We start from the raw sequence: 24,693 nt of genomic DNA on the forward strand, positions 1-24,693 counted from the left end.
TGACCTAACAGAAGAGTCACTTCCTATTGAGGGCAAAAGGACTGTACAGGCCCAATAAAGCCACATTTTTCAACAAGCAACCTTTCATGTTTTTGAAAGGAAAGTAACAGGAATCTTTGTATGTATTTGTGAACAAAAACAAAAGCACAGTATTTGGAGGGTATCAGGTTTCTCGTTCTGCACAGTTCTGCTGGAACCATCACACCCTCCCCCAGAGCCTACACTTGAATGCACGCTTTCTCAGTTTTGACTACCACTAATACGAAGCCTTTCATTCTAAATTGTTCTGTGAGTCACGATTTAACATTCTGTAACTGATCCAAGGCATTTTTGGGGGGGTTTAACCAACCTTTATAGTTTAAGGCTTCAGAATTCTGTGATTCGAAGCTTGATAACACCATCTACATTAACACTATTTCATACTGCAGAATGCCTCCAAATGCTTATATTTACATTTACGATTTACTGATACTCACTAGACAATCCATTTTCTTTTTTTTGCCATGAATTTTTAAACATAAAAAGATGATCCAACCAAACAATGCATGTGCAGTTCAGTGGCAGTTTGCAATTAAATCTGCCAGACATCTGTGAAAGCCTTAACTAGCTCCGTGCAAGAATAAAAGAGAAGGGTTCCAGAATTTTAAAAGCACACAAAATGAAACAATGTTAATCTCACCTACACAAAGAAAAAGAAAATCTTATACCATAAGTACCAAACACAGATAAAGGCAATCAAATGTTTCCATGCAGAACACACGCACATTAGTCTCTGGCAGTCAAACCAGTAGTACTATGAGATAGTGATAAGCAGCAAGAAGTTCAAACATTAAGAAAAAAATCCCACAATAACTGTGCTGGGACACTATGATGGTTAACAAAAAGCTAGGTAGGTCCTGCATATGTTCAAAATGCACCAATGTAAACTTATGATGTTTCTGTTCATTTGCTTGTTCCATTTAAATTCTAACTTACCATTCAACCTTCATAACAAATAAATTACAGTTTTATCCCAAACAAGTGAGTTTTAAATAGCAGTAGCTGTCTGATAGACTAGAAAAAGAAAACATTTAATTACCTCTTTAATGTACTCTTAATTACAGTATTCCAAGCCAGGGTAAAACATCCCAACCACACTGAGCTCTCCACGAGAACATTTACAGTCTTCCTTCTGTTCAGCCAACCACTCAAAAAGCACAGTGTAGCTATGAGATGATGCAAATCCTACAAGACAAGTTTTGAGCTTTCTGTGTGAAAGCTGGGTAAGCATTTTCAGCGGATATGACACACAGGCTTTTGTTCATACATCTAGGCATTATTTCCTATTAACTAGCGCACTGTGTCACACCCTACATACACAGCATTAACCTTAAGCACTTCCATCCACATCGCATTGAAGTCGAATGTGGGATTATTGACACAAAAAGTTTCATTCAAGCTGTTTATTGGTAACACTCTCCTCCAAGAAGACTCTAAATAGCTTCATCTGGATGAAGAGAGATGTCAGGAATCTGCATGAGAGAACAAGCGAATTACTCTCTGTCAAACGAGACCTTACAGAGGAGGCAGTGGAGCTGCTGAAGAGCTACACGTCACTGCCAGTTCTTAAAACAAGTCACAATCCACTGGTATATCAGAAATGACAATGTGTCTAGGAAAGTCGGTACACATAACTAAACCTTGCTTGTCACCTGAAAGGATCACGTTTTTTTTTTTCTAATTATACGTCACCACTGCAAATGTCAGCCCAATCAAGACAGACTTCACAAGCTGCAAAACAATGTTTTGGTTTTTTTTGAAAAACAGAGATATGACAAGTACCATTCATCGACCAATCTGTGTAAAACTGCTATTCTGTTTACAATTATACATGAAAATATTTAATTTGCATGTTTTCTGTACCTCCTTAACAGTCGCATTTCAAAATGTTTCCATCATTTAAACAAACTCAGCATCTCTGAGACCAGAACTGTGTCACTCCAAGACCCACAGCCCCAATGCCTTCAAACCCTGAGCATCCCCCCAGACCCCATCCCCACAAAGCATCATAAAACAGTTTTTTTCTGTGACATTCTTCTCTTCAAGATAGCTGACATAATTTGAAGTATGTTTTCTCTAGAGCTTATTTTGATGTTTAAAGCAAGACTTCAGGCCACTCCATTTTCAGTAACAGTACAAACCCATTGATCTAGAGTGATTACCACAAACTCAGCAAAAGTATGAAAACAACAAAATGATAAAAAAATAATTAAAAATATTACCAGGCAAGCTTAATACAGATTAAGAAACCAGAAACTACTTACAGTATAGCAGTACCAAAATGTATTAACAATTACTGGTAAATGCTGCTTTCATCAATAACTCTTGCCTGTATAAATTTTTAATAACGCTTCAGTATCCTTTCATTATAGCGTTTTAAAGATCTCATTTTGCTACACAAGGGCAGGCTATTTAGGTGGATTTCAATTTTCTAAATAAATAGAAATGCCAAGAAGACTTTCTTCAGACATGCTATTAAACCACAAACATCACCTTCCTATCTCTCAGGAAATCTTCAGGACATCTTAAAGGAATTTTAAAGCAAAATTCACGTTGGCTGCACCGTCAACTGCAGCTTGTACTGCATCCTGCTTCTCCTATGAAGTGTATGGTCATCTCAACAGCTTATACTCTAGGAAACACGACATAAGAAAGGAAATTTAGAAGCTAAGCTTTTAAACTTCTGCAGCAAAAGCATACATAGCCAGTTCAGATATACTGCTTAAACAAAAAAAAGAAACCACCTTCCTCCCCAAAAACGCCACCACACCCCTGAAAGCCCTAGCACCTATACAGGGCAGGGGTGCAGGGGCCAAAACACAACCCTTTGAGACAATAATTTAGAAGGACATAACTACAGATGGAGTTAAGAAAACCTCTTTTGGCAGGCTGGAACCAGTTGAGTTCAGGTTACCTAACCAGCTTCCTTACTGAGGAAGCCCTAAAATCTACTGCAACTTCATGAGGAGCACATAAGAGAGAGGCGTATGAGATAATTTAAACAAGGTGCTCTGCAGATTCCTCTGACCTCCAGAAAGAATTTAATTATATCAACACTTCAAGCTTCTTACGGCTTTTTTTCTGTACATCTGGATAATATCAGTTTTTAGCACAAAACACATTCAGAATTGATCTGAGCTAGAAGAAAATATTTTGTACGTGCCACTCTCTTTTGAGGAGGGAAGTAAGCTAAACCAGAGCTCAGCTGAGCTAAAGTAAGTTGAAAAGCCAGTTATGTCATAATTAGTGCAGGAGCAGAGCTCAATTACAAGTATTTGCAGCCATTCTAACCTCAGATGACAGGCTAGGGCCACAAACCAAAGCTGTGACAAACAATTCAAGAGCTTTATTTACAAAGGTATTTGCTTCTTGCACTGAAATTTAATACCTGCTCTAAGTTTAGTTCTAAGAGATTGATTTCTTATTTAAAAAAAAATAATAAAAATCAACACTTAAAGCATTTTGAAACCCACATGCAGGCTTAGACTCTGGTATTAACAGATGGTGGTAATTCTCTCAGACACCTCACAAGTAAAAAAAAAAAGTAAAAAAAAAAAAAATAATGTTTTTGTAATTCCAGGCAGACATTGCTTCATTGAGAGGAGATAGCTGGTTGTACTCAGTCTTCCACTCATACAATCTGAATTTTTTTTAAAATGTAAAGCTGCCTTTCAGCAGTATCACTTCTTAATCATTAAACTTCAGCTAAGTGATCAGCTTACATTTTTTGTGCTGATACTTTTGAGAACAAACTCAACTGGAAAAGTATCATCCTTGACAGTCTAAAAGGTATCAGCATACATGGTTTAGCCCCTTCAGTTGAAACTTCAGCTTCCCCCTTCTGTATCCTTCCTTTTGATTGTTGCTTAGAGTTACACCAAAGGCTCTTAATATGTTTTACATGCATTTGCACTGTGCTGAGCTGCTGGCTTACTGAAAAATGTGATAGCTTTCTGAGTAAACTACTTTCAAGTGAGAAGAAGGATTACAGACTTGAAAACTAATTTTTAACTGAGCCAGGACATGCAACAAAGCGAGTAGATCCAAATTTGTTCTTAAATAGAAATTAATTTCCTTTCACAAAATGTAAGTATTTTACAAAAAAATATATATAAACTTTTATAATGTTTATAAAAGATCATCTGTTTTTATTATAATTATTTTTCCTTGTTTTATGAATCTTTTACACTTGTAGCTAATAAGGGAACCATCATAACGGTGAGAACTGGGAATAACCCACCTCTGGGTTTTATGAAATAGCTGCAACTACTACCTGAAGCCACACCTGTTGAAGAGCAGTTTGTTTTAAAGACAGTATCAACTCCTATTCAATGAGCACTACCTTTAAAATGTCAAATACTGTACTGTATAAACTGTCAGTGACTGACTCCCTCTCAGTGATTATACCTACACACAGCTCCAGTCACAATGTATTATTACACATAAAATAATTCTGTTCAGAATAACTTATTTGTACAAAACAAGAATGATTAAAATATTATTAGGCAGTGATGACTGTGTAACACATTACCATTTCTAAGGTACATATACGCACATATACTGCTATTGAATGTTTAATCTTTACAGATGAGACTTCATATAAAGTCATGCCTATTTTCAACAAACTCAATTCATAACTTAAAGAGCTTTGACTCTGTACTGAATATTAGTATTTTTTTCTACTCATATCAAGCATCTGTAACTTTGAAGACTATGCTAATAGCTCTTCAAGTCTAATTTCAGTTCATGCTAAGTGGTTGAAAAGGTAGCATTTAAAATACATGTTAAGAGCCGCAAAGTTTCATTAACTCAATATTAAGCCATTTATATAATTTTCATACATTTTTAGCAGAATATCAAATGTGGATGTCATATGTAAAATATCATGTCATATTTCTGAAATCCAAGAAATAAAGCCTTCCTAGAACCATAACCATGATCTGCAGAACTGGCAGACAGAGGTTTGTGTGTCTGAGCATGGCTATCTGTTAGCAGGCAGGCACAACAGATGAAAAGTAAACACCCATTGCTGCAGCTCACAGAGGTCTGTTTCCTTTCCCGGCTGCATGTGGTGCAAATTGTCCTTTGCTGGGTCAGCCACAGCAATATGGACTGGATCATTTGAGTAGATGTTGTAGCTCCTACTGTGAGAAGAGGAAGGGTTGCTATAATTAAAAGCCTTTTCAAACTCTGCCTCTCACGTTTTGGAAAAGGGAGCACTATTGCCTGCCCAAGGTGAATAAAGACCTAAACATGCAAACAATCAAGGGGTTGGAACATCTGACATACAATGAAAGTCTGAAGAGATCTGAGAGACTGCCTATGGTCTCAAGAAGACAAGGTATGAAGAGATCTTACCAACCTGTATGCTTATTTTTGGTGCGACAGAACAGGTGGAGTGGTCGGGAGTAGAGACAATGGAGCCAGACTCCTCTCAGTAGCTCCCCATGACAGGATGACTGACAAAAGGCACAGCAAATTCCACTTACACCTGAGTAAAAACTTCATTTGGGATTCTCAATCTTTAGTAATATTCAAAACCCAGCCAGACAAGGCCCTATACAGCTTGCTTTAGTTGACCCTGCTTTGAGCATGGACTTCTGTCCAGTGACCTGCGGAGGTCCCTGCCAGCCTTGACTATTCTACAATTCTAAGAAATTTCTGTGATTCTGCTAGCTTACAGAAGTGCCTGAACAATGAAGTTTCAGAAGGAGTTTGTAACGTGAGTGCCAAAGAAAAGAATTGAGAGGCATGATTATTATTGTGATTTTGATGAGGGAAATAAACAAACAAACAAAGATCCATGTGAGCCTAGGACAGCATGTTGAAGTTTCATTTCATGGAGGAACACATTCAAGCCAACAATCCTAATGCATATGTAAAAACTGAGTTGGCAATGATGGCTTTCACTGGAGCTCTCAACATCAAAAGAAAATACCAAAGGACACCAACCATGAATGTGTAAAACACCACATAGTAAGGTTCTTAATCTCCTTCCATTTGCTGTAACTTAACATACCCGCAATGCAGTTTCTAGAGGCCCCTTAGTAAGTATCATTAAGGTTAAAAAATTATTATTTGAAGAGAGATGGAGATGCTTTCCTTCCTACAAAAACAGCTTTTTCTTCTGACTTCAGACAACAGCTCCTGCCCCACTTCCTCAACATTCCTCCTGCAATTAAAAAGCTGCAGCTAACGTCCTCCTGCAAAGATGCAAAATCCCCAAGTCCATTCCCTAGACAACTGGGAAGCTCATTCTCCCTATGTAACATCCTCAGATATAACAGTTATAACAGTTCAAAACTCTTTTTTTTTTGTGCTTTAGTGTTTCCCAATCTTCAGGTACATTTGCTCACATTATGGGTATGGTACACAATTGGAGTTGACAGAACTCTGTAGTCACATTCTGATATGTGTCCTATTGGAAGGTACGGATGACTTTCCCACTCTGCTAGCTATAAAACACATATTCAACTTTAAGCCAGAAAGCTCCCCTGAATTCAAAGAGTGTTTTTTTTTTTTGTTTTGTTTTTTAAGAATGATTCTTAAAGTGACACAGGAAGATTTTCAGTTCACAACTAAACCAAAAAATATTTATTGATGCAGTGAGCTACCAAAAGCTTAAGAATAAGAGCAAACAGACTGGTCAGGGATGAGCAATCCAAGTCAGGGCTTGGCTTCAGTCACTTCATTACTAGTTCGGACATGTACTTCACTGTTATTATTCCATAGGTAATAAAAGCATATCTTAGTTTTATATAAATCTGTATTAGGATTGAGTCTTTGTTTCAGTAGGTTTGTACAGGCTCCTTTGTACTTCCATATTCACAACTGTATTTATAAATATTCAAAACGTTTTCTTTTTACATAAGAAATGACAAAAAAAATGTTAAAGTGGTTCTTAAATAATCAATTCAAAGTAGGCAATCAAAAGTCAATAAAAGTTAGTAACAAAATTTCCTGAGTATCTATCAAAGAATACTGAAAATTTAAAAGGCCAGGATGAGTGAGATCATGTAAAAACAGATTACAATGCCATATTGCTGGTACTGGAGTTAGTTTAGAAGGTTCCGGTCAGGAGATTGATTATTTCCATCATTCTCTCTACACTGTATGAGCACTTCAAACGTCATCAGGTACAAAACAAACATGATTAAATGCACTCAAATAAATAACAATTTCACTCGTAAGTGAAAATCTTGCCCTATGTCATTTTCAGCTAATTCAAAAAAAAAACAATCTAGTCTGTATAGTTAAGAAAGGCTTTCAACTATAAACAGAACAGCTAAAGAAATCAAGCATCTGTAAGCCACTGAACAGTATAAGCAGTATTCACATTTATGTAAGCTTTCCAAGAATCTTTGTGCTGGAACAATTTCACTGATGCAACCCAATTTTAAAGTTAACGCAGGGTAGGTACATTACAGGGTTGTATTAATATAAGTGAATTGACATCATGGTACAAAGCTCAGTAAGACCAGAATGATACTGTCTTACTTAGTTACTGAAGACTATTATTGTCTATGTATTTCCAAAGTAGAACAAACTCTAAACCACATAAAATACCACAATGCAAATTCTAGCAGAGAGTCAAGTCAGTAGATTGACAGAGAAGCACCACAACTTCTGATCAGAAAGAACCCAATCTGTCCCTTTGAGATTACTGTAATAAACAAGCTGCTTAAATCAGAAGTTAAGAAACTATAGTTCAATTACTTAAAATTCAACATAATCCTATAGTTGAAACAGATATTTCTATCCTCAAGGAAGTGGTACGTTGCTCCTCACAAATATACACATTTTTTAATTGTTTTTATCATTACGCTGAATATCATATATTGATATGTGTGCACCCAAGTGCATCTAAACCTTTACAAAACAAGAGTGGTAGGTAGGCCACCAAATTCAAAACAGGTGTTTCAAAAGATCTACCACCTCTGAATATAAAAGCAAGTTCTAGATTTCATTTAGATTTAAAGATAAATTAAAGGTTTTCTCTATGCAAGAATAACTAAAACAGCCCAGTAGGGTATTTCCAAAAACATGAATGGTAAGTAAAGATCTAATTCCATCACAAAATACATGAAACTTCATCAACATAAACAAACACTACTGCACCAATCTTTTAGTCACCAGGCACGTACAAGGAATCAACTAAGGAGGCAGCTGCAACAATGTGTTGTGTGTAAAATGCTACAAAATGCTACAGCAACCTGAAGCAACAAAGGTTGATTTAAAATGGTAGACTTATCAAGACAAAGGTACAAAAAGAAAAAAAAAGTTCAATACCAAGTAACGAACAGATAAGATTATGAGACTGATTTAAAGTAGCTCAGATAGCCTATTAAGTTAACACAGCCATTAAAAGCCACAGTATTTACTAGGATATAATAGTTGCTGTTTTGGTACTAACCCAATCACGTATTTCATTCCACTTTGACTAAATTCAGTATGGCAGCTGGTGAAAGGGAGAGGGAACAAACCCTTCAGAAGAAATTCAGAGATGACTAGATAATTTTTTGTCATTGCTGTTGTTTTTGTTTTTAAGTATGTAGTTATCCACAGCATGTCATGTATTTGATAAGTATGGGTAGAAGCACTGAAAAAAAAAAAAAACTCATTAAAATGGAAGAAAAACTGCACCACAGCCTCCTAGACATCAGCCTCATGAATGTAACCCTTTGACTTCTACCCCCCCCGAGTACCATTCAGAAAGTCAAGGTGGAGGGGAGTGAGGAAAAATACGGAGGGGAAAGATTAGTGTATAACTGAGCTGAATACTTTGTCTTGTAAAACACACAGTGTAAATGTGGAATGAGGTCACAGTTTTGTAAAAATAGCATCTTGATAGAGCAAGGTGCTAACCCTTTGCTTGATGCAAAAGGATAAAACATAGCTAGGGTTAGAGTTGGACTCAGTGATCCCTGTGGGTCCCTTCCAACTCAGGATATTCTACGATTCTAAGGTACCAGGTGGGGGGAAAAGGACAAAGAACGGATGAGTTTTATTGACACCAGTCTCAGAGCTTTATTACTTCAGTGTGACAAAAAAAAAAAAAGCCTTAGTTGTTCACTTTCTTTATAATCCGTGAACTGAATCCTGTAAAAATAAGTGAGATGTAAACCTAAGAAGAAAAAAACTATTCATATTTAAGTGGTAAGAAATACAGGAATCAGCATTACAAGCTCAAATTGTAAGAAATTCAAACTGAAACAAAGCAAGCTTTCTAAAGTGAAACGACAATGAAATTCACATGGTCTTATTTGATGAAAGCTGGCCATACAAGAGACAGCTAAAAAACACACAATGAAGGAAAAAGTCCCGAGACCATTAAAATACTAAGAAAGTAGAGAATTAAGGAAGCAAGTCAGTAAAAGTTAAAAATATATTGCCTATAGGAATGTATCAATCCATTACACCAGAACCACAGCAGATTCCAAGCCACCTTGCTGGGATATCACTAGGGCTTCACGACTAACACAAGAATTGAAAAAAAATATCCACCCAGGTATAAACACCTAGAAAGCTAAAAGCAAGTAGTTATTCTAGAAGAAAACAAGCAAACATCCAGTCAAAGATTTTCTGTAACCAGAACTGAGTTTTCCACGAAGGTACTAGATAGCAACAATGACTACAGTATGCTTGTGTAGCTGCCCATGGAGTGCTATTACAACCTCTAGTATCAAATACTGCACTTTTCATGTAGGTCTGGTAGTTTCTACAGTCACTCCCAGACAGTTTAGAATGAAGACAGGATGGGCAGGATAAGGACCAGTGGGACAGACAGCAACTGGGAACAAGAACTGACACCTCAATTTAAATATTACCTAAAACCAGAAACACAAATACAATAATAAAAATTTAATAAATAAATAAATAAAAATTCCCCCAAACTTTGCTTTTTCTGAATAATACCATCCACCAACACAGAATTATACTACAAAAATGGAAGGGCTTCCACAAAGAAAATTGAGTGAGATTCTTGAGCCTGCAGAGCCAGTTCTACAAGACAAACATAAGCCACATGATTGAGGCTAAAGCTCACGAGGTCCCCTCTTTCTCAGAGCACAAAAGCAATTCTCCCCACACAACAGCAGAACTCTGCCCCAGGAAGTTGGAGCAACCAAGATTGTAAATGGATTAAAAGAACTCAAATATCAAAACCCAACATTAGCTCAAGACAACCCTCAACCAGTGGGTTAAAAGATCTTTCTTATATATACCTCCTTTCACGTTTTTCCTCACGACCACTGCTACAAAGAGACCATAGGGCCAGAATCATCTCTCACATGATCCAAACCAATTGCTTTGAAGCAGCAAATGCTATTCCTGCAAGTACAACACATGATGGAGCACTAAAAAATGGCTTACCTCTTCTGAGGGGTGACTAACACTGAAGTGGGATGGAACAGTCAAGAAAATGAGAAGAGCTAGGCAGGAGCGTGGGCTGAAGTCAACAAGAACAGCAAGAGACTTTCTGAACTATGCCTGGTGTTTGACCTACTTCTTACAAGCACTCTGTAGCTTAACAAAAAAAATATACATAAAGAAACAAAGTTTTCCAGATTGCACAAGAACACTGGTCAGTTACACCTGCATCAATCTGAAATCTGTTTAAATCTGCATCACATCATCTGTTCAACATGCATAGGCAAAACAAGCAGCATGTGTCAGCAGCAGTCACAATTTTTTAGTGTCAGCTGGCTTCCTGTTCACCTTTCATATTTTGCACTGCTATGGAATCAGCATTAGAGAACTCAAATTCTAAGAAATTCAAACTGGAACAAAGAAAGCTTTCTAAAACAAAAAGACAATGCAATTCACATGGGCTTATTTGATGAAAGCTGGCCATACAAGTGACATTTAAAAACACATAATGAAGGAAAAAAGTCCCAAAACCATTAAGATACTGAAAAAGCTGAGAATTAAGGAAGCAAATCAGTAAAAATAATGAAAGGAAAGGCCATTGGAGATGCATTATAGACCAATTAATTAAAGCCATGCATGAAATTTTTAACTAGGAAACAAGTGAAACAAAAATATCCTTGAAGTAAAGTAAAAATACAGATGGGTAGGCTGACCCAGTTCCACCCCTAATATCATATTTGCTGGAGCACACTGTGCAGAACTTCAATTTAAACATCAGCCTAACATGTACTGTAAGTATGAAAGGGTTATCAAGAAGCAAAGGGACTATGGAGAACACAAATAAGCACATCTATCATAGCTATAACAAGGTCCTTGACAGTATTTTAAGAAAACTAATAGAGTTGTTCAAAGGGGAAAAGCCTCCTTCATCAACAGATGCATGGAACTGGGGTCAAAATACACCCAAAGAGAAATCACAAAGAACAATGAAAGGATTACACAGTTTGGGAGGAAAGCATTTTTCAGTTTGCTACTTTGTAGTACACAAAGGTCAGTACGTCAGATGGAGCACACCAAACCTGGGAATTCATATTATACCCATAAAACAAACATCAAAATAAGCATCAGCATAGAAGAATGCATGAGGTATGATGGGAAGTTCCCTCCCATTTCCAGAAATGGGAAAGAAATACTACATTCTAGAAAATCATGGTAGAAAAGCCTGCAGTTCGTAGACTCTTAACATCTTCTGACCTTCATACTATAAATACTAGCACTTTTTTTTAAGGAGTTAACTCCTTAGCTAGGAGTTAAAGTTAAGTAGTTCACTGGCATTTGCACGTGAAGGGCAGAATCCTCTCTCCATTACGTTTTCCACTTAACGTTAAACCACGAAGAATAATATAAGCTATACTAACAACTCTACCAAGAGATGTTTCATTAAACAAATTCACCGGTATAACACGATTGTGAACACACAGCAATTTCAGAGGACAAGAAGTGTCACTAAGGAAAAGATAAGTGTTTGTTGCTACAAACCCCATAAACAGTGTAGCCATGCACACAAACAAAACACTGTCTGAGTGGAAAGTCAACTATTAAAATTTAACAACGGTGAAAATCCAACAACATTAAACATGGAAAAAGATTTTCAACACTGGATTAAAGCATATAATCAACTTGCAGACACGGTAAGTCACTGTATCTATCAACATCAGAATGTAGCACATGAAATAACTCTGAAATGCAGTAGCAAACCACTGTGTGGGATCACCAAATCAAACATTTGAAAGTACCAACTGTCCTAGAGAAAGTCCAAGAAGAAAACTAACAGGAAAGAAATGTGACTATCTCCTGGGCAAGGACAAGCCAAACAAAAGTTCTGTCTCAGGCATTTTCTGCTGCTTTCATAGCAGATGTAGGAAGAATCAAAAGACTTCTTTAAGCTTTACATAGAAGAAAGCAGAAATCTCAAACAGGAAAAAAAAAAGTATCTCAAACTAACCTCTGATTCTACCTGGTACTAACTAAAGTCATAGCTATGCAGCATTCTGATACTAAAATGCTATTATCAAATGACTTACAGATACCCACTGTGGTATACTATAGGTTATATTCCTTTCAAAGACAACACAGACTGAAATCAGCTCTAAACACTGGCTACTCATTATCACATTTGCATTAAAAGTCATTCAGAAACAGCATAGTAAAGGTAAAGATGAAGAAAAAGAAAAAAGAAAATCAAGTTCTCTCTAATCCCGCAAGAATGCTTCTAAAATACAAAATTTCATTTTATTTAAAGTTGCTATTAAAATCCTTAATAAAGAATCAGCTAAAATTTAGTGGTTTAGGGGTATGACATCAGCTTTACTTTGTATTTGCCCTATTCACTATGTTTGTTTTACACGTGAGTAAATTAAGCTTCAGATATATAGGCAGAAGTTTGAGACATTTGCTGCACTGAGAAGAAAAAGATTAGCAGACAATATAACCTCTCTCTGCTGTGGGAATACTGACTATTATATATTACAGTCCATCTGTTAAGTAATGACTGATCCAGAATGCATCGCTACTGCAGCAGACTCCCAAGCAGTTTCACATTCATATACGTCTCCTGGTGCTGAGAGAACTGTGAAACAGTTGCATTTATTTTTAAATATAAGCATAGTTTCCAGCAATAGCAACTAATTAAGTAGGTAGATCTTACAGCCAAGCACTGTACGTCCTCCAAATAAATGCTAAAACACATTCTAACACCCCCAAAGCATAAGCCAATGTTAGTCCAGTTGCTGATGCATTAACAGCCAGAATTAAAGTAAGCTTAAATATCAGTAAGTAGAATGAAAGAAGAAAAATAATCAGGAAAGGATTAAAAATTTTAGTATCTGTTATGATCCACACAAAGCCAGTTAATGAAATAAGTGTGTGTCATTCCCTTCTTTTGAGTGCTACTTTTAAAGCAATGGGTAAAAATCCAATAAAGTTATGATGACTTGTCCTACAGTTATACAAAAATATATATATTTAAAAAACATGCTTCAGTTAAGTGTCAAACGTCTTGTAGAGAGGAGTGGGAAATATATGACATTATTGTTCTGACATATTCAAAAAACTATTAAGGTTTTAACCCTGTGCATTTGTATAAGCCATAATATTAAAATGATCTGGCCAAATCATGTCTTTCTCTGCATGCTGCAGCTTTTCCATTCAGCCTTTGCTAGGTCAAATGCAAATAGCTACCAAACAAACAGAGGAATACATCCTTTTAAAGTGTTTGAAACAAAATATATTTTTACATGACTTTCTACAAAATGGGTATAGGTCAGAAGCATTAAATGAAACAAAGGCAGTTTCAATTAATAGCCATTCAGTTTGAAGCAGTCATTTTTCCATCCTATTTTATATGCAAAAATAGAGGATATTTCATTGACTGAACTGCTTCAAAAGCTTTGCTGCAGCAAATCTTGCATTCAGGAGCAGCACCAAATTGCACATAATTGAAAGTGATTCATTTTTAGATCCACTCGTTTGGCTTCTGTAGGTTCCTCAGGCTTTGGTGTAGGTAGCGCAAAAACATTAAGTCATACAGTCCTGCAGTAACTCTTTCACTCCATGAAGTGAGCAGATGACTAAGGAGCTACATCTTACCATCTCCTCGTTTCAAGCTATTCGCCAACGTGAAATAATAACATTTTGCAATGCGCAGACCCTGAATTTGGGAACAGCACTTACTTTGCAGACAAGAATGTGTTTTGGAAAGCGTGACAGATTAAGACACGAGCAGCCCAACGCTGCAATACAACTAACTCTTTATTAGAGATATTAAAGCACGTTAAATCCTTGCAAAAATCTCCTTCCTCCCCCTTCCCCTACATAAAACGCTCAGCCAGCTCTGAGCTCACAGGGTTAAACCCCTCACATGCTTCAGCCACTAAGAAAAGCCATCAGCTCAGGCTGCTTTTCTAACCTTTTTTTTTTTTTCCAATTAAAAACAGCTACTACATCCACACCGCTCTTCCTCCAAAGAAGTCAGGTTACACGGCAGCACCCAGAACCCGAAGTTGCTAATTACTTCATCTCTTTATTATGTATTTAATGTTAAGAATCGGGCTGCGGGAGGCGGCGGGGAGGCTGTGGGCAGGGGACGAGCGGCCTGCCCGCACCTCACAGGGTCCTGCCTGGAGTTTGGGCAGCGCTGAGGGGGGCTCTGCCGAGGCAAAGAGCGGCTCGCGTTATTATCGGGAAAACAGGCACGAGAGGAGCCGGGGAAGGCGAGGCTGTCCGCCCACGGCTGGAGAAGGGCCGTGGGCGTGCGGGGGGCTCGGGGCAGGGGCAGTGCGGGTGTCTGGAGGGCCGCAGGGGGCAGTCCCGGCAGGGGGTGGCCGGTGCCCCGGGGGAGGACGACCGGGGCCCGCCGGAGCGTTACGGGGCGGGGTGGCGGGCCGCTTACCAGGTTCAGCACCGTCTCCACGATGTCCCGGTTGCTGACCTCGCCGACCTGGATGAGCCCGATGAGGACGGCGAATTTCATCCGGATGTTGCGGATCGGCACCGACGGGTTAATCATCCCCGCGGGGAGCACCACGGACCCGGCGCCCGGCGCCCTCAGCTCCCCCATCACCGCCACGCCGCCTCCTCCTCCTCCTCCTCCTCCTCCTCCACCACCGGCCCCGACGGAGATGAGCCCCGCGGGCTGCGGCTCCGGCCCCGACACCGGCTTCTCGCTCGCCATTTACCCCCCGCCGTTACCGGCACCTGCCGCCGCCGCCTCCTCCTCCCCGCCCGGCCGGGCCGAGCCGAGCATCCACCGCAGCCGCAGCCGGCGGGGCCGCAGGGAGCCGGCCCGAGGCGCAGGCACCGTCCCCGGAGCCGCTCCCCCGCTCCGCTATAATGAGGGATTATTATGGGCGCCGATGCCCCGTTAGCCGAAGGCTGCCCAGCCGGGGCCGCCTCCCCGCCGCGGGGCGGGAGGAGCGGGCGCCGCCGAGCTCCTCGGCTCGGCTCTGCCGGGCACGGCTCGGCTGGGCACGGAGGCGAGGCGGCGGGGCGAGCGCTCGCCGCTGCCGCTGTTGTTGTGGAGCCGAGCCCGCCGCCGCTCACTCCGCCATGTTGCCGCCCCCTGCCTGCGGTAGCCGCTAGGGCGCCTGCGCCGAGCCCGCTGGGGGGGAGTGGCCGGGCAGGGGCCGGGGCCCCCCCTCCCGGCAGGGCGACAGGTGAGCAGGTGCACCGGGGGCCGCCGCCCTGAGGGGGCCGCGCCGAGGAGCGGAGCCGCCGTCGCCCGGCCGCCGCCCGAAGTGCCGGGGTGGCGCCCGCCCGCCTCGACGCGGGGCCGCCCCCGGCCGAGGGCTCGGCCCCGGCCCCGCCGCCTCGCCGTGCCCCCCTTGAGGGAGAGGGGTGGCGGTCTTCGTGACGGGGAGGCGCCCCCTCCTCGCCTCCCCTCGCCGCCTGCCCCCCGTCGTCGTGCTGGGAGGGGCCTGGGTGGCAGCGTCCCGTGTTTTCCAGTCACGGTGGTCGCGCTGATCCCGGGCTGTTGGGTGTTAAAAGTGTCTGTACGAAGCGTTTGGTACATCTTTTTAATCGATTTCCAAGGGGGACGTGGGGGGTTACGTACAGGCTCCTGAGGTGTGACCTCTTTTGGTGTGGGGACAAAAGGGGGAAAGCCTGGGGTCTTCCAGCCGGAGAGTGCCCGTGCTGCTTGTTCACGGTGATGAATATCATCACGGAGTTCTTACTCATATCTCCTACCTCTGTTTCTCAATGCTGGTAGTATTTTTGGAGATGCCCAGTCAACAGCGTTTTTACCGAGCCCATTTGTTTCAGTGATGCCAACGAGCATTTTTTCAATCCTCTCTGGTATTATATCAGAGAAACAGAAGCACCTTTGATATGTTTTGAAGAGGCTTAAATTATTCAAATAGTGGTTTGAATAAAACTATGTATTTGCTCTATGTGTGCTGGAGATAATCCATCCCCATTCACAAATGCATTCTATCTTGGCTTCATAGTGACTGTAATCACAAAGTTGAATTTTACAACAAATCTTGCCCCCAGGCCTCAGAATACCGTTCATCCTGTCTCTTCTTTAACCCCAAATTTGGGAATTTGGCAGGAGTGTCAGTCCTCCTGTAGACAACAAACTGCACAAACACAGTGAATCAGCAGGACCTGATCAGTACATCCTCCGGGATTACAACAGCTGCTCTAGGCTCCACCAAGAAAAGACCTCAGCTCTGTACCATCAGAGGCATTCGCTCTACATACTTGTAAATACAGTACGTCACATTTACGGTTTTGCAAGCCCAGTAGGTGCTTGACAGTATACATAGACCAGATGCATAGATGTGGCTAGAACAGTGGCTACCTAGGAATCTCAGACCCAATATTATTTCAGAAAGCTACAAAAGATGACAAGAAAACATGAAAGATTTGTTATGAGAGATAAGAAAGCACAAAGTTTTCTTAAAAGGAAATTTCATCGCAACTTGCCACCATCCTAGAATTGTAGAATCATAGAATCATAGAATAGCTTGGGTTGGAAGCGACCTTAAAGACCACCTAGTCCCAATGCCCCTGCCATGGGCAGGTACACCTCCCACTAGACCAGGTTGCCCAAAGCCTCATCCAACCCGTCCTTGAATTCTTCCAGGGAAGTATTCATCTAGCAACCTTGTATAACTCTAAGTGAAGGTATAATCTGATTTCACATGCTCCTGGAGGGCCAGAGATTCCATTCCCACCAGAGCCGTAACACAACTAGCAAAACTGAATGCAAATGCAATTAACTGTTTAAATACCAAGACAACCATCTTAGTTTAAACCACCAAGGAGGGGTGTTCCCATGAGGTAACCAGACAGACTTTTGACTGTAGTGTGTGAGCTCTTGTATATTATGGGTGGAAATACAGGGGCAAAAAAATCCAGCTAGTGTATAACGGTGAGCTGATGGGGGAGTATGTTTTGAATTGTGCTTGCTATCTGTATCACTGGCTGAAGTAAGTCCTATTCCAAAAGATTTTAAAATTATTATCAAGAAAAAAATCCATAGGCAAAAATCCATAACTTGGAATTTTCAGAGAAAGATTCCATTGGTTGTTTTACTTTGCCCCATTTCCCATTTAAAACAAACAAACAACAAAAAACAAACAAACAAACAATAACAACAACAAAAACTGTGACGATTCAAAAGGTAAAACTTTGTAGGACTGTTAAATTACTGTTCCAGTCTGCAAACTAAAACATTATGCAGATGTTAGGCTGCCTCATAATCTTCATCTTGATCTGAGAACGGGATATTTCATTCATGTAGAGTTCCCATCTGGCAATCAAGTATCCTCTTGGAGTTTGGAGGTCTTCAAGTTAGTGTAAACTTAAATTATTTAATTTTACACATAAATAGTTTTGAAAATTTAAGAATACCTGCCTTTTTTGCAAAACTAAAACTTTAACCTAGAACTCTGACATTCAGTAGAAATTGTAATACTCTTTACAGCTAACACTCAACAGCTCTTCCCTTCACTATTCCCATATCCAGGTCTATTTGGCAAGGCATGTTGCTACAAATAGTATAGTTGCAAGCTTCCTGTTGGCTGATGGGTTGAGCGGTTTTCTTGTTCTGATTGATCGTGCTGCTGTCTGATAAATGGGTGAGGAGTTAAGTGATAATTGCTTTTCTAGTGGTAGGTATATTAATGTGGATCACTGTCCAATTTTTACAAATCCCAGAATAACTTCACAACTTTGAGATCCATTGTTGAATTCAGTTCATATTTTTCATTGGTTTGTTGCTTGTCTTTGTGATGGAATAGGTGGACAAATAGCACAACAACATAAGCTTCCTTTCTCTAGGAAACTGGGATAAAAAAATATGGCTCGATATCTGTTTTATTCATTCTCTACTTCACACTGTTCATGGAAGACTCCATAATTTATACATATACCCAAATGATGGGGTACTTCTTGTCTACAACTTTTCCATATACAACTATTCATGCATTCCTCCACGTTGAATTTCTGATACAATTTTAATCATGAGTTTGTCTGGAAGTTCTATTTGCAAAATCCTTCATTATGTAATTTCCAGTTTAGGACTTGGACTAAAATAGAACTGGCTGACTGTCATTTCCTCTGCTGAAATCACATAATATGCCATGTGTAGTATAAGGAAAAAAAATGTTATTAAAGGAAGGTGATTTTCCAACATTATGCTTAGTATTATAGTCTTCTTTTAGTTCTTAAACTCATATTTGGTTTTACAAATAATTTTTTACAGAGTCATATTCTCTTATTTTTCTAAGCTGGAACACAGTTTAGAAGTAGCTATCTTCTCTAACCAACAGTGTTTGGTTTTGATAAGCAAACTTTCATTGAGGTGAGCCATTCGTCAACTCATATGAACATTATTGTAGCACTGGCATACTGAAAGTACAACAAATCTGTAACACTAATCTCAGCTCTGTATTAGCTCTGGTGTTTATTTGCTTCCATTCTAACACCTCATCAGACTGAAAATTAAAGTTAGAGTACATATACTAGAAATGCTTCAGAAAATTATCAGTTTCTGTTCTTTAAATACATCATTTGTCTCCTCTCCTTGAAATTCACATATTCCATACAAAGACAGCATGAATTTGTCAGCAACAATTCCACTTACGAGGTGGCTAGTTGGGTCCCAGCCCAGCACGGTATTCTGCATTAGCAAATCCCAATATTTACATAATTATAATATTTTCAGTTCAGCTTGCGAGATCAGTCACTGAAACAGGTCCAGATAGGTGTGGCAGGAGGCAGTATGTGTGGAAGGATTCTGCACATTCCTTTATTGTTCACAAAGAAAATACCAATGCAAGCATATGATCTCATCCCTTTCTGTACCTTTCACAACACTTGCTCCCCCTTGAAATGAGAGAAAGCAATGTTTTTGGTCTCAGAGCACAGTGTTGCATCACCTGTAATAGATGACGGGAGGTTTATTTCATGACATTCTTTAAATTTTCTCAGCATATACACCATGAATGCCAGAGGTGGCCTAGAGTACAATTTCAGAAAACAAAGAAAAAACATATATCTTTATGTTCCTATGCTTGCAACAAACAAACAGATGCAGGAGAAAATAAAGCTAACAAGTGTTTAAAGTTTTAGCTCAATTTTTATTTGAGCTGTAAAATAAATTGTAGCAATACCAGAGAAGATACTCCTGTATTTGGGGAGTAACAACCTTATGTAGCCATTCAACTGAGAAAGCATGAAGAGACATGCTTTAGAAGACAGGCTGGGGTACAAACAATTGTAATACTTAAATGTTTTGTAGAGCCATATGTTTGATTTACACTTTTTTTTTTTTTTTCAAATATTTAGACAAGGTAGATGAGTACTGGGCCATGTTTGAAGGAGTCAGAGAATTTTCATTTATCTGTCTGCCACGCTGGCATCAAAATACTGCTTGCTTTACCATGTCCATATGAGGACTCCTGTTGTGTTTAATTAGACTATTCTCATGAGGAAGGATAATGTAATTTGTTCCTGTGCCAGGCTCAGGAAGTGCTATTAGCCCCTTGCTCTTGAAAACCAGGATTTCTTATAACTTTTAAGTAAAAAAATAAATAAATAAATAAAATAAAAGCTAGAAAATAAAAACTGAAAGGCCATCTCAGCATCTGAACTTACCCTGCTGTGCATATGTATTGCACCAAATAGTTCACTTCACCATTCCATTCACTGTTTTTAAACTTCCACACAACAGGGTGCATTAAAGAAGAAATAAAAAACCTGACATTAGACTTTCCTTGCTACTCTAACTGTAAATGATTTCTCTCTGCTTTTCTATAACTGCTTTTCTTCAGTCTTGAAGGAGAAAAACGTGAAAAAAGGTGTCTTCTATGTGTTTCCAGACGCAAGTCTTGTTATACCGTGCCATTTCAGAAACATTGTAACAGGCCTTCCAAGCAAGATTATACATATCTCAGTCACAATGACGTATTTGAAGCCAGTATGACTTCCCTAAGTTACTTTGAATTTTATTGCAATATGTTATCCAAATATTTCCTTTGTAATTTAAAAAATGTAGTTAATAACCATATGAAATTTGTATTATTCAAAATTAATTTTCTCTCTGCTTTTTATACTCTGTGCTATAAAAATAAAGTGGATATTATCTTTGTTCTCCTGGTTGTAAATATTACTGGTAAAATTTCATTCAGCATAAGCTTTTAGAGTAAAGACATAATAGTCTTAGAAGCACTTAAACAGTAACCAAAACCACTAAAATATAAGTCTTTCTTTTAAATGAAAATATGTATTCCATTTGTCATTTTTTGCTTAATTGCCTTCATTATGATATAATCATAATAAAAGATGCATAGATGTAAATAACAGGTTTCATAATATTACAGAAAATAGACAGCATAATTTGTTATGGTAATGCATAGGTTTTTTTTTTTTTAGTTTTTATAGGCTTTGAGAGGGTTTATTCTGTGATTCATCCACAAGTCTTACTGTAAAACCACAAGTCAGAGCTACTTAAATAATTCAGCCATTTTATTCACATATCGTTTATTTATTTGTACATACATAACCATGAAAACCTTTTCAATACTGAAATGAATACAGCAATTTTTAATATTGAGGTAACCTCTTTGTTGATCCTTTCCATAACTTATTTTTCATTTTGTTTTTATTGATATCTCATCTCCACGATCTGTATAATGTTACCTTTTGCACAATGGGAATTTGGTAACATGAGAATCCATGAAGATCTATTTTCTATACAACAGTAAGGACCTTAAGAAACATGATGTTCCTCTCTCTTCTCCCTATCTCTTACTCTTTGATAAGCACTCTGCCTTCCATGTGTCAAACGGCCAGCTAACTTTAAGAATTATCCTCTAATGCTGATATTTTGAAATTCCATCACAATGTGGACAATTCACATGGAAATCAGTCCATACTGCCACTGTTAGTCCAAGATGATTTTTACAACTTATTTCCATATGCCATATTTAGTGAATAATAGTTTTTCTTATGAATTTCAAACTGTAATTAGAGGCTAAAAGCATGTAGCTCTTAGGGAATTCAGGCATCCTGAAAGGATATAGAATCACAGAATGGTTGGGGTTGGAAGGGACCCTGGAAATTATCTAGCCCAGCCCCCCAGCCAGGCAGGGTCACCTAGAGCACATTGCACAGGATCACATCCAAGTGGGTTTTGAATATCTCCAGAGAAGGAGACTCCACAGCCTCTCTGGACATCCTGTTCCAGTGCTCTGTTACCCTAACAGTAAAGAAACTACAAACTAGCATTTTTTTTAAGCTCCATATGTATGACCTAAATTACTGCTACTTTGGATATTTTTGTTTTAATGTGTTTCTAGATAGTTGGACTTGATGATCCTTGTGGGTCCCTTCCAACTCAGGATATTCTGTAATTCTATGATTCTAGATAGTAACTTGCCATGGAAATTAACTTTCTGTGGAAACATTCCCTGCAACAGTATGGCAGACTAATCATTGTTATTATATGTGTTTATTAGTTTTTATTAGTTAAAGAAAAGGACTTGATCCATTGGCAATTTATGTTTGTTTTATATGCTTCTGCATGTTCATACTTCAACCACTTGGAACCTAGTAAATGCTTACAGAGAAATTATGCTGCATCTTTGTCTATGCACCTTTGTCTAGATACTGCAGTATGGCCAATAACAGGTGACAAAAAGGATGACATACTCTCATATCTGATTACAAGCATTTTGCCAAACAGATAATGTCAAATTATAATTTTATTGGTATTACATTTATAATACACCAAGGAATAGAGATTGCTGAAAGATTTAAAATTGATAGTCTAGTTTATGTCAGAAATGTATATATGTTTTAAGGCCTACTTTTATCATCTGGGAATAATCAACAATTTACCGAAATATTGATATTAGCAGGAACCTACAGTAACTGTGTTATTAGATGTTATCTTCATAAAATATACATTTAGCTTTTATATTAGTTACATTATAAATAGTTAAAAAAAATACCCAGTAAACATAGTTCTCATTACAGTCATGCAAAACATTTGATTTCAGAGAAGTTTCATGAATGAAAGTAAGTGCAGGATTTGCCCAAGGGGATTTATTTAGTTGCTTGTTTCCACGCACTACAATGAAAAGAATGTGTTATTCAAGATAGCTCTTTTCTCCTCTGACGTTACTGGGAAAAAAAAAAAAAAAAGCCATCTATAAAGGAGCCATGATACACTTCATGTTCCGAATGTTATTTAATTTTCCTTGCTTTAGGATTACCCTTCATGATATTTTATTGATTTTGGCTTAATCATTTCGATCTATGACTGTAGTAGAAGGGGTGTGGCATACAGCAGAGAAAAGGATGTACTCATGGATGTTTACGGTTGCCCCAGGAAAGTAAGTCAAACTTACCCTTTCATCAGAATTCCAATAGGGTTTATGTTTAAGGTCATGATCTTGAATTAATTGTTCTATAGTTTCCTGAAGTAGAGTTTAAAACTGGATTTGCTACTTCAATTGAGTTCTTATAGTACTGTGTAGAGCGGAAAGATTATTTCACATGTCTTGCAGACTACACCTTTTAAAGAAAAAATGCCAGGGTTGTTTGCTTTTATTGCTGCAACCTGACATTGTTGACTCTTATTCAGCTTGTGATCCTCTCTTGCCCCTGGATCCTGTTCTGTAGAAGTACAAACAAGCTGGATGAGCCACATCCTGTATTTGTGCAATTTGGTATGCCTTCTAAAAGTAATGCCTCACACTTCTGTCTGTGTGACAGAAAAAAAAAAATATCTTTTTTTTTTTTTTCCTCAGACCATTCCTACAGTTTTTCAGGATCGTTCTAAATTCTAATCTTGTCCTCCAGTGTACACACAGTTGCTTCCAGCCTTGTGTTGTTTGCAGATTTAATAAGTACACGCTCTATTCCATAATCTAGATCATTAATGACATTTTTGTATAGTATCTAGCCTTTGTCCTCCCTGTGGAAGTATATAAGACAATTTTTCATGTGGACAGTGAGACATTGATACCTATTCTTCATTGTAACAATACATTGTAATCTTATTAGTTATATACAGACCATGTTTCAAAGTCTTGCTTTCAAAATATGTTCTAAGACATTCCTAAAAGCTGAGCTGACACTGAGGTGCATAATATAGAATAATTTTGACTGGGAGGGTCCTTGGGAGGTGAACTGGTTTAATTCTTCCTTCTCTGACCCTCCAACCTCCAACACTGTGAGGTCTTAAATAGGGTCAACTTTGAAGTTAGATCTAACATTTAACTGAGGTTGCTGAGGAACCTTGTCCAGTCAAGTTTTGAATACCTCCAGGGTTGAAGATTTTACAGCCTCTCTGGGTATCTTCTTCCAATATTTGATTGCACTCACGGTGACATTTTTTTCCCTTTTAACTAATAGGAATTTCTCCTGCTGCAAATTTTGTTCATTGCCTCTCATCTTTCTTCTGTACTTTTCTGAGAAGTCAGTCTCTGTTTTCTCTATTTCCACCAACTGGGTATCTGAAGACAGTGAATAGCTGTTTTTTAGCCTCCTTTTCTTCAAAATGAGCAAACCCAACTCTCTCAGCCTGTCCTTGTATGTCATGTCTTTTGGTTCTCTAACCGTATTGACGACCTCTGATGGACTCACTCTACTGGTTTGTCAATGTCTTTCTTATACTGGGGAGACCCAAACTTGACACAATTCTCCAAAGGCCTTCTCACTAGTGCCAGCTAGGGTAGAATAATAATTTTGACTGACTCACTTGTTATAATAGAATCATAGAATCATTAAGGTTGGAAAAGACCTTCAAGATCATCTGGTCCACACATCACCCTACTACCAATGTCACCCACTAAACCATGTCCCTAAGCACCACGTCCAACCTTTCCTTGAACACCCCCAGGGACGGTGACGCCACCACCTCCCTGGGCAACCCATTCCAATGCCTGACTGCTCTTTCTGAGAGGAAATGTCTCCTAATCTCCAGCCTCAACCTCCCCTGGTGCAACTTGAGGCCATTCCCTCTAGTCCTATCACTAGTTATCGGCGAGAAGAGGCTGACCCCCAGCTCCTCACACTTTCCTTTCAGGTAGTTGCAGAGAGCAATGAGGTCTCCCCTGAGCCTCCTCTTCTCCAGACTAAATAACCCCAGTTCCCTCAGCTGCTCCTAAACTTGCATTGCTGCAAAAGTGCACTGATTATTCATGCTTATCTTCTTGTCCTTTAGGTAACTCTTGGTCCTTTTCTACAGATCTGCTTTTTAGATAGTCAGAC

At 39.0% G+C, this 24,693-nt stretch overlaps 1 protein-coding gene across 11 annotated transcripts in view; it reads right to left on the reverse strand.

Annotated features, from left to right (window-relative positions):
• The window catches only part of NBEA (neurobeachin), a 521,005-nt gene extending 505,547 nt beyond the window's left edge, over positions 1 to 15,458 (reverse strand). For all 11 annotated transcript variants that reach the window (XM_048081219.2, XM_066989702.1, XM_048081215.2 and 8 more), the window contains exon 1: positions 14,858 to 15,458. In XM_048081219.2, the coding sequence (XP_047937176.2) occupies positions 14,858 to 15,139 (282 nt within the window). In that variant the 5' untranslated portion in view covers positions 15,140 to 15,458. The remainder of the gene's footprint in view (positions 1 to 14,857) is intronic.
• Between the last annotated feature and the right edge of the window lie 9,235 nt (positions 15,459 to 24,693).

This window comes from Anser cygnoides, chromosome 1 (genome assembly GCF_040182565.1).
Source record: "Anser cygnoides isolate HZ-2024a breed goose chromosome 1, Taihu_goose_T2T_genome, whole genome shotgun sequence".
NCBI lineage: Eukaryota > Metazoa > Chordata > Aves > Anseriformes > Anatidae > Anser > Anser cygnoides.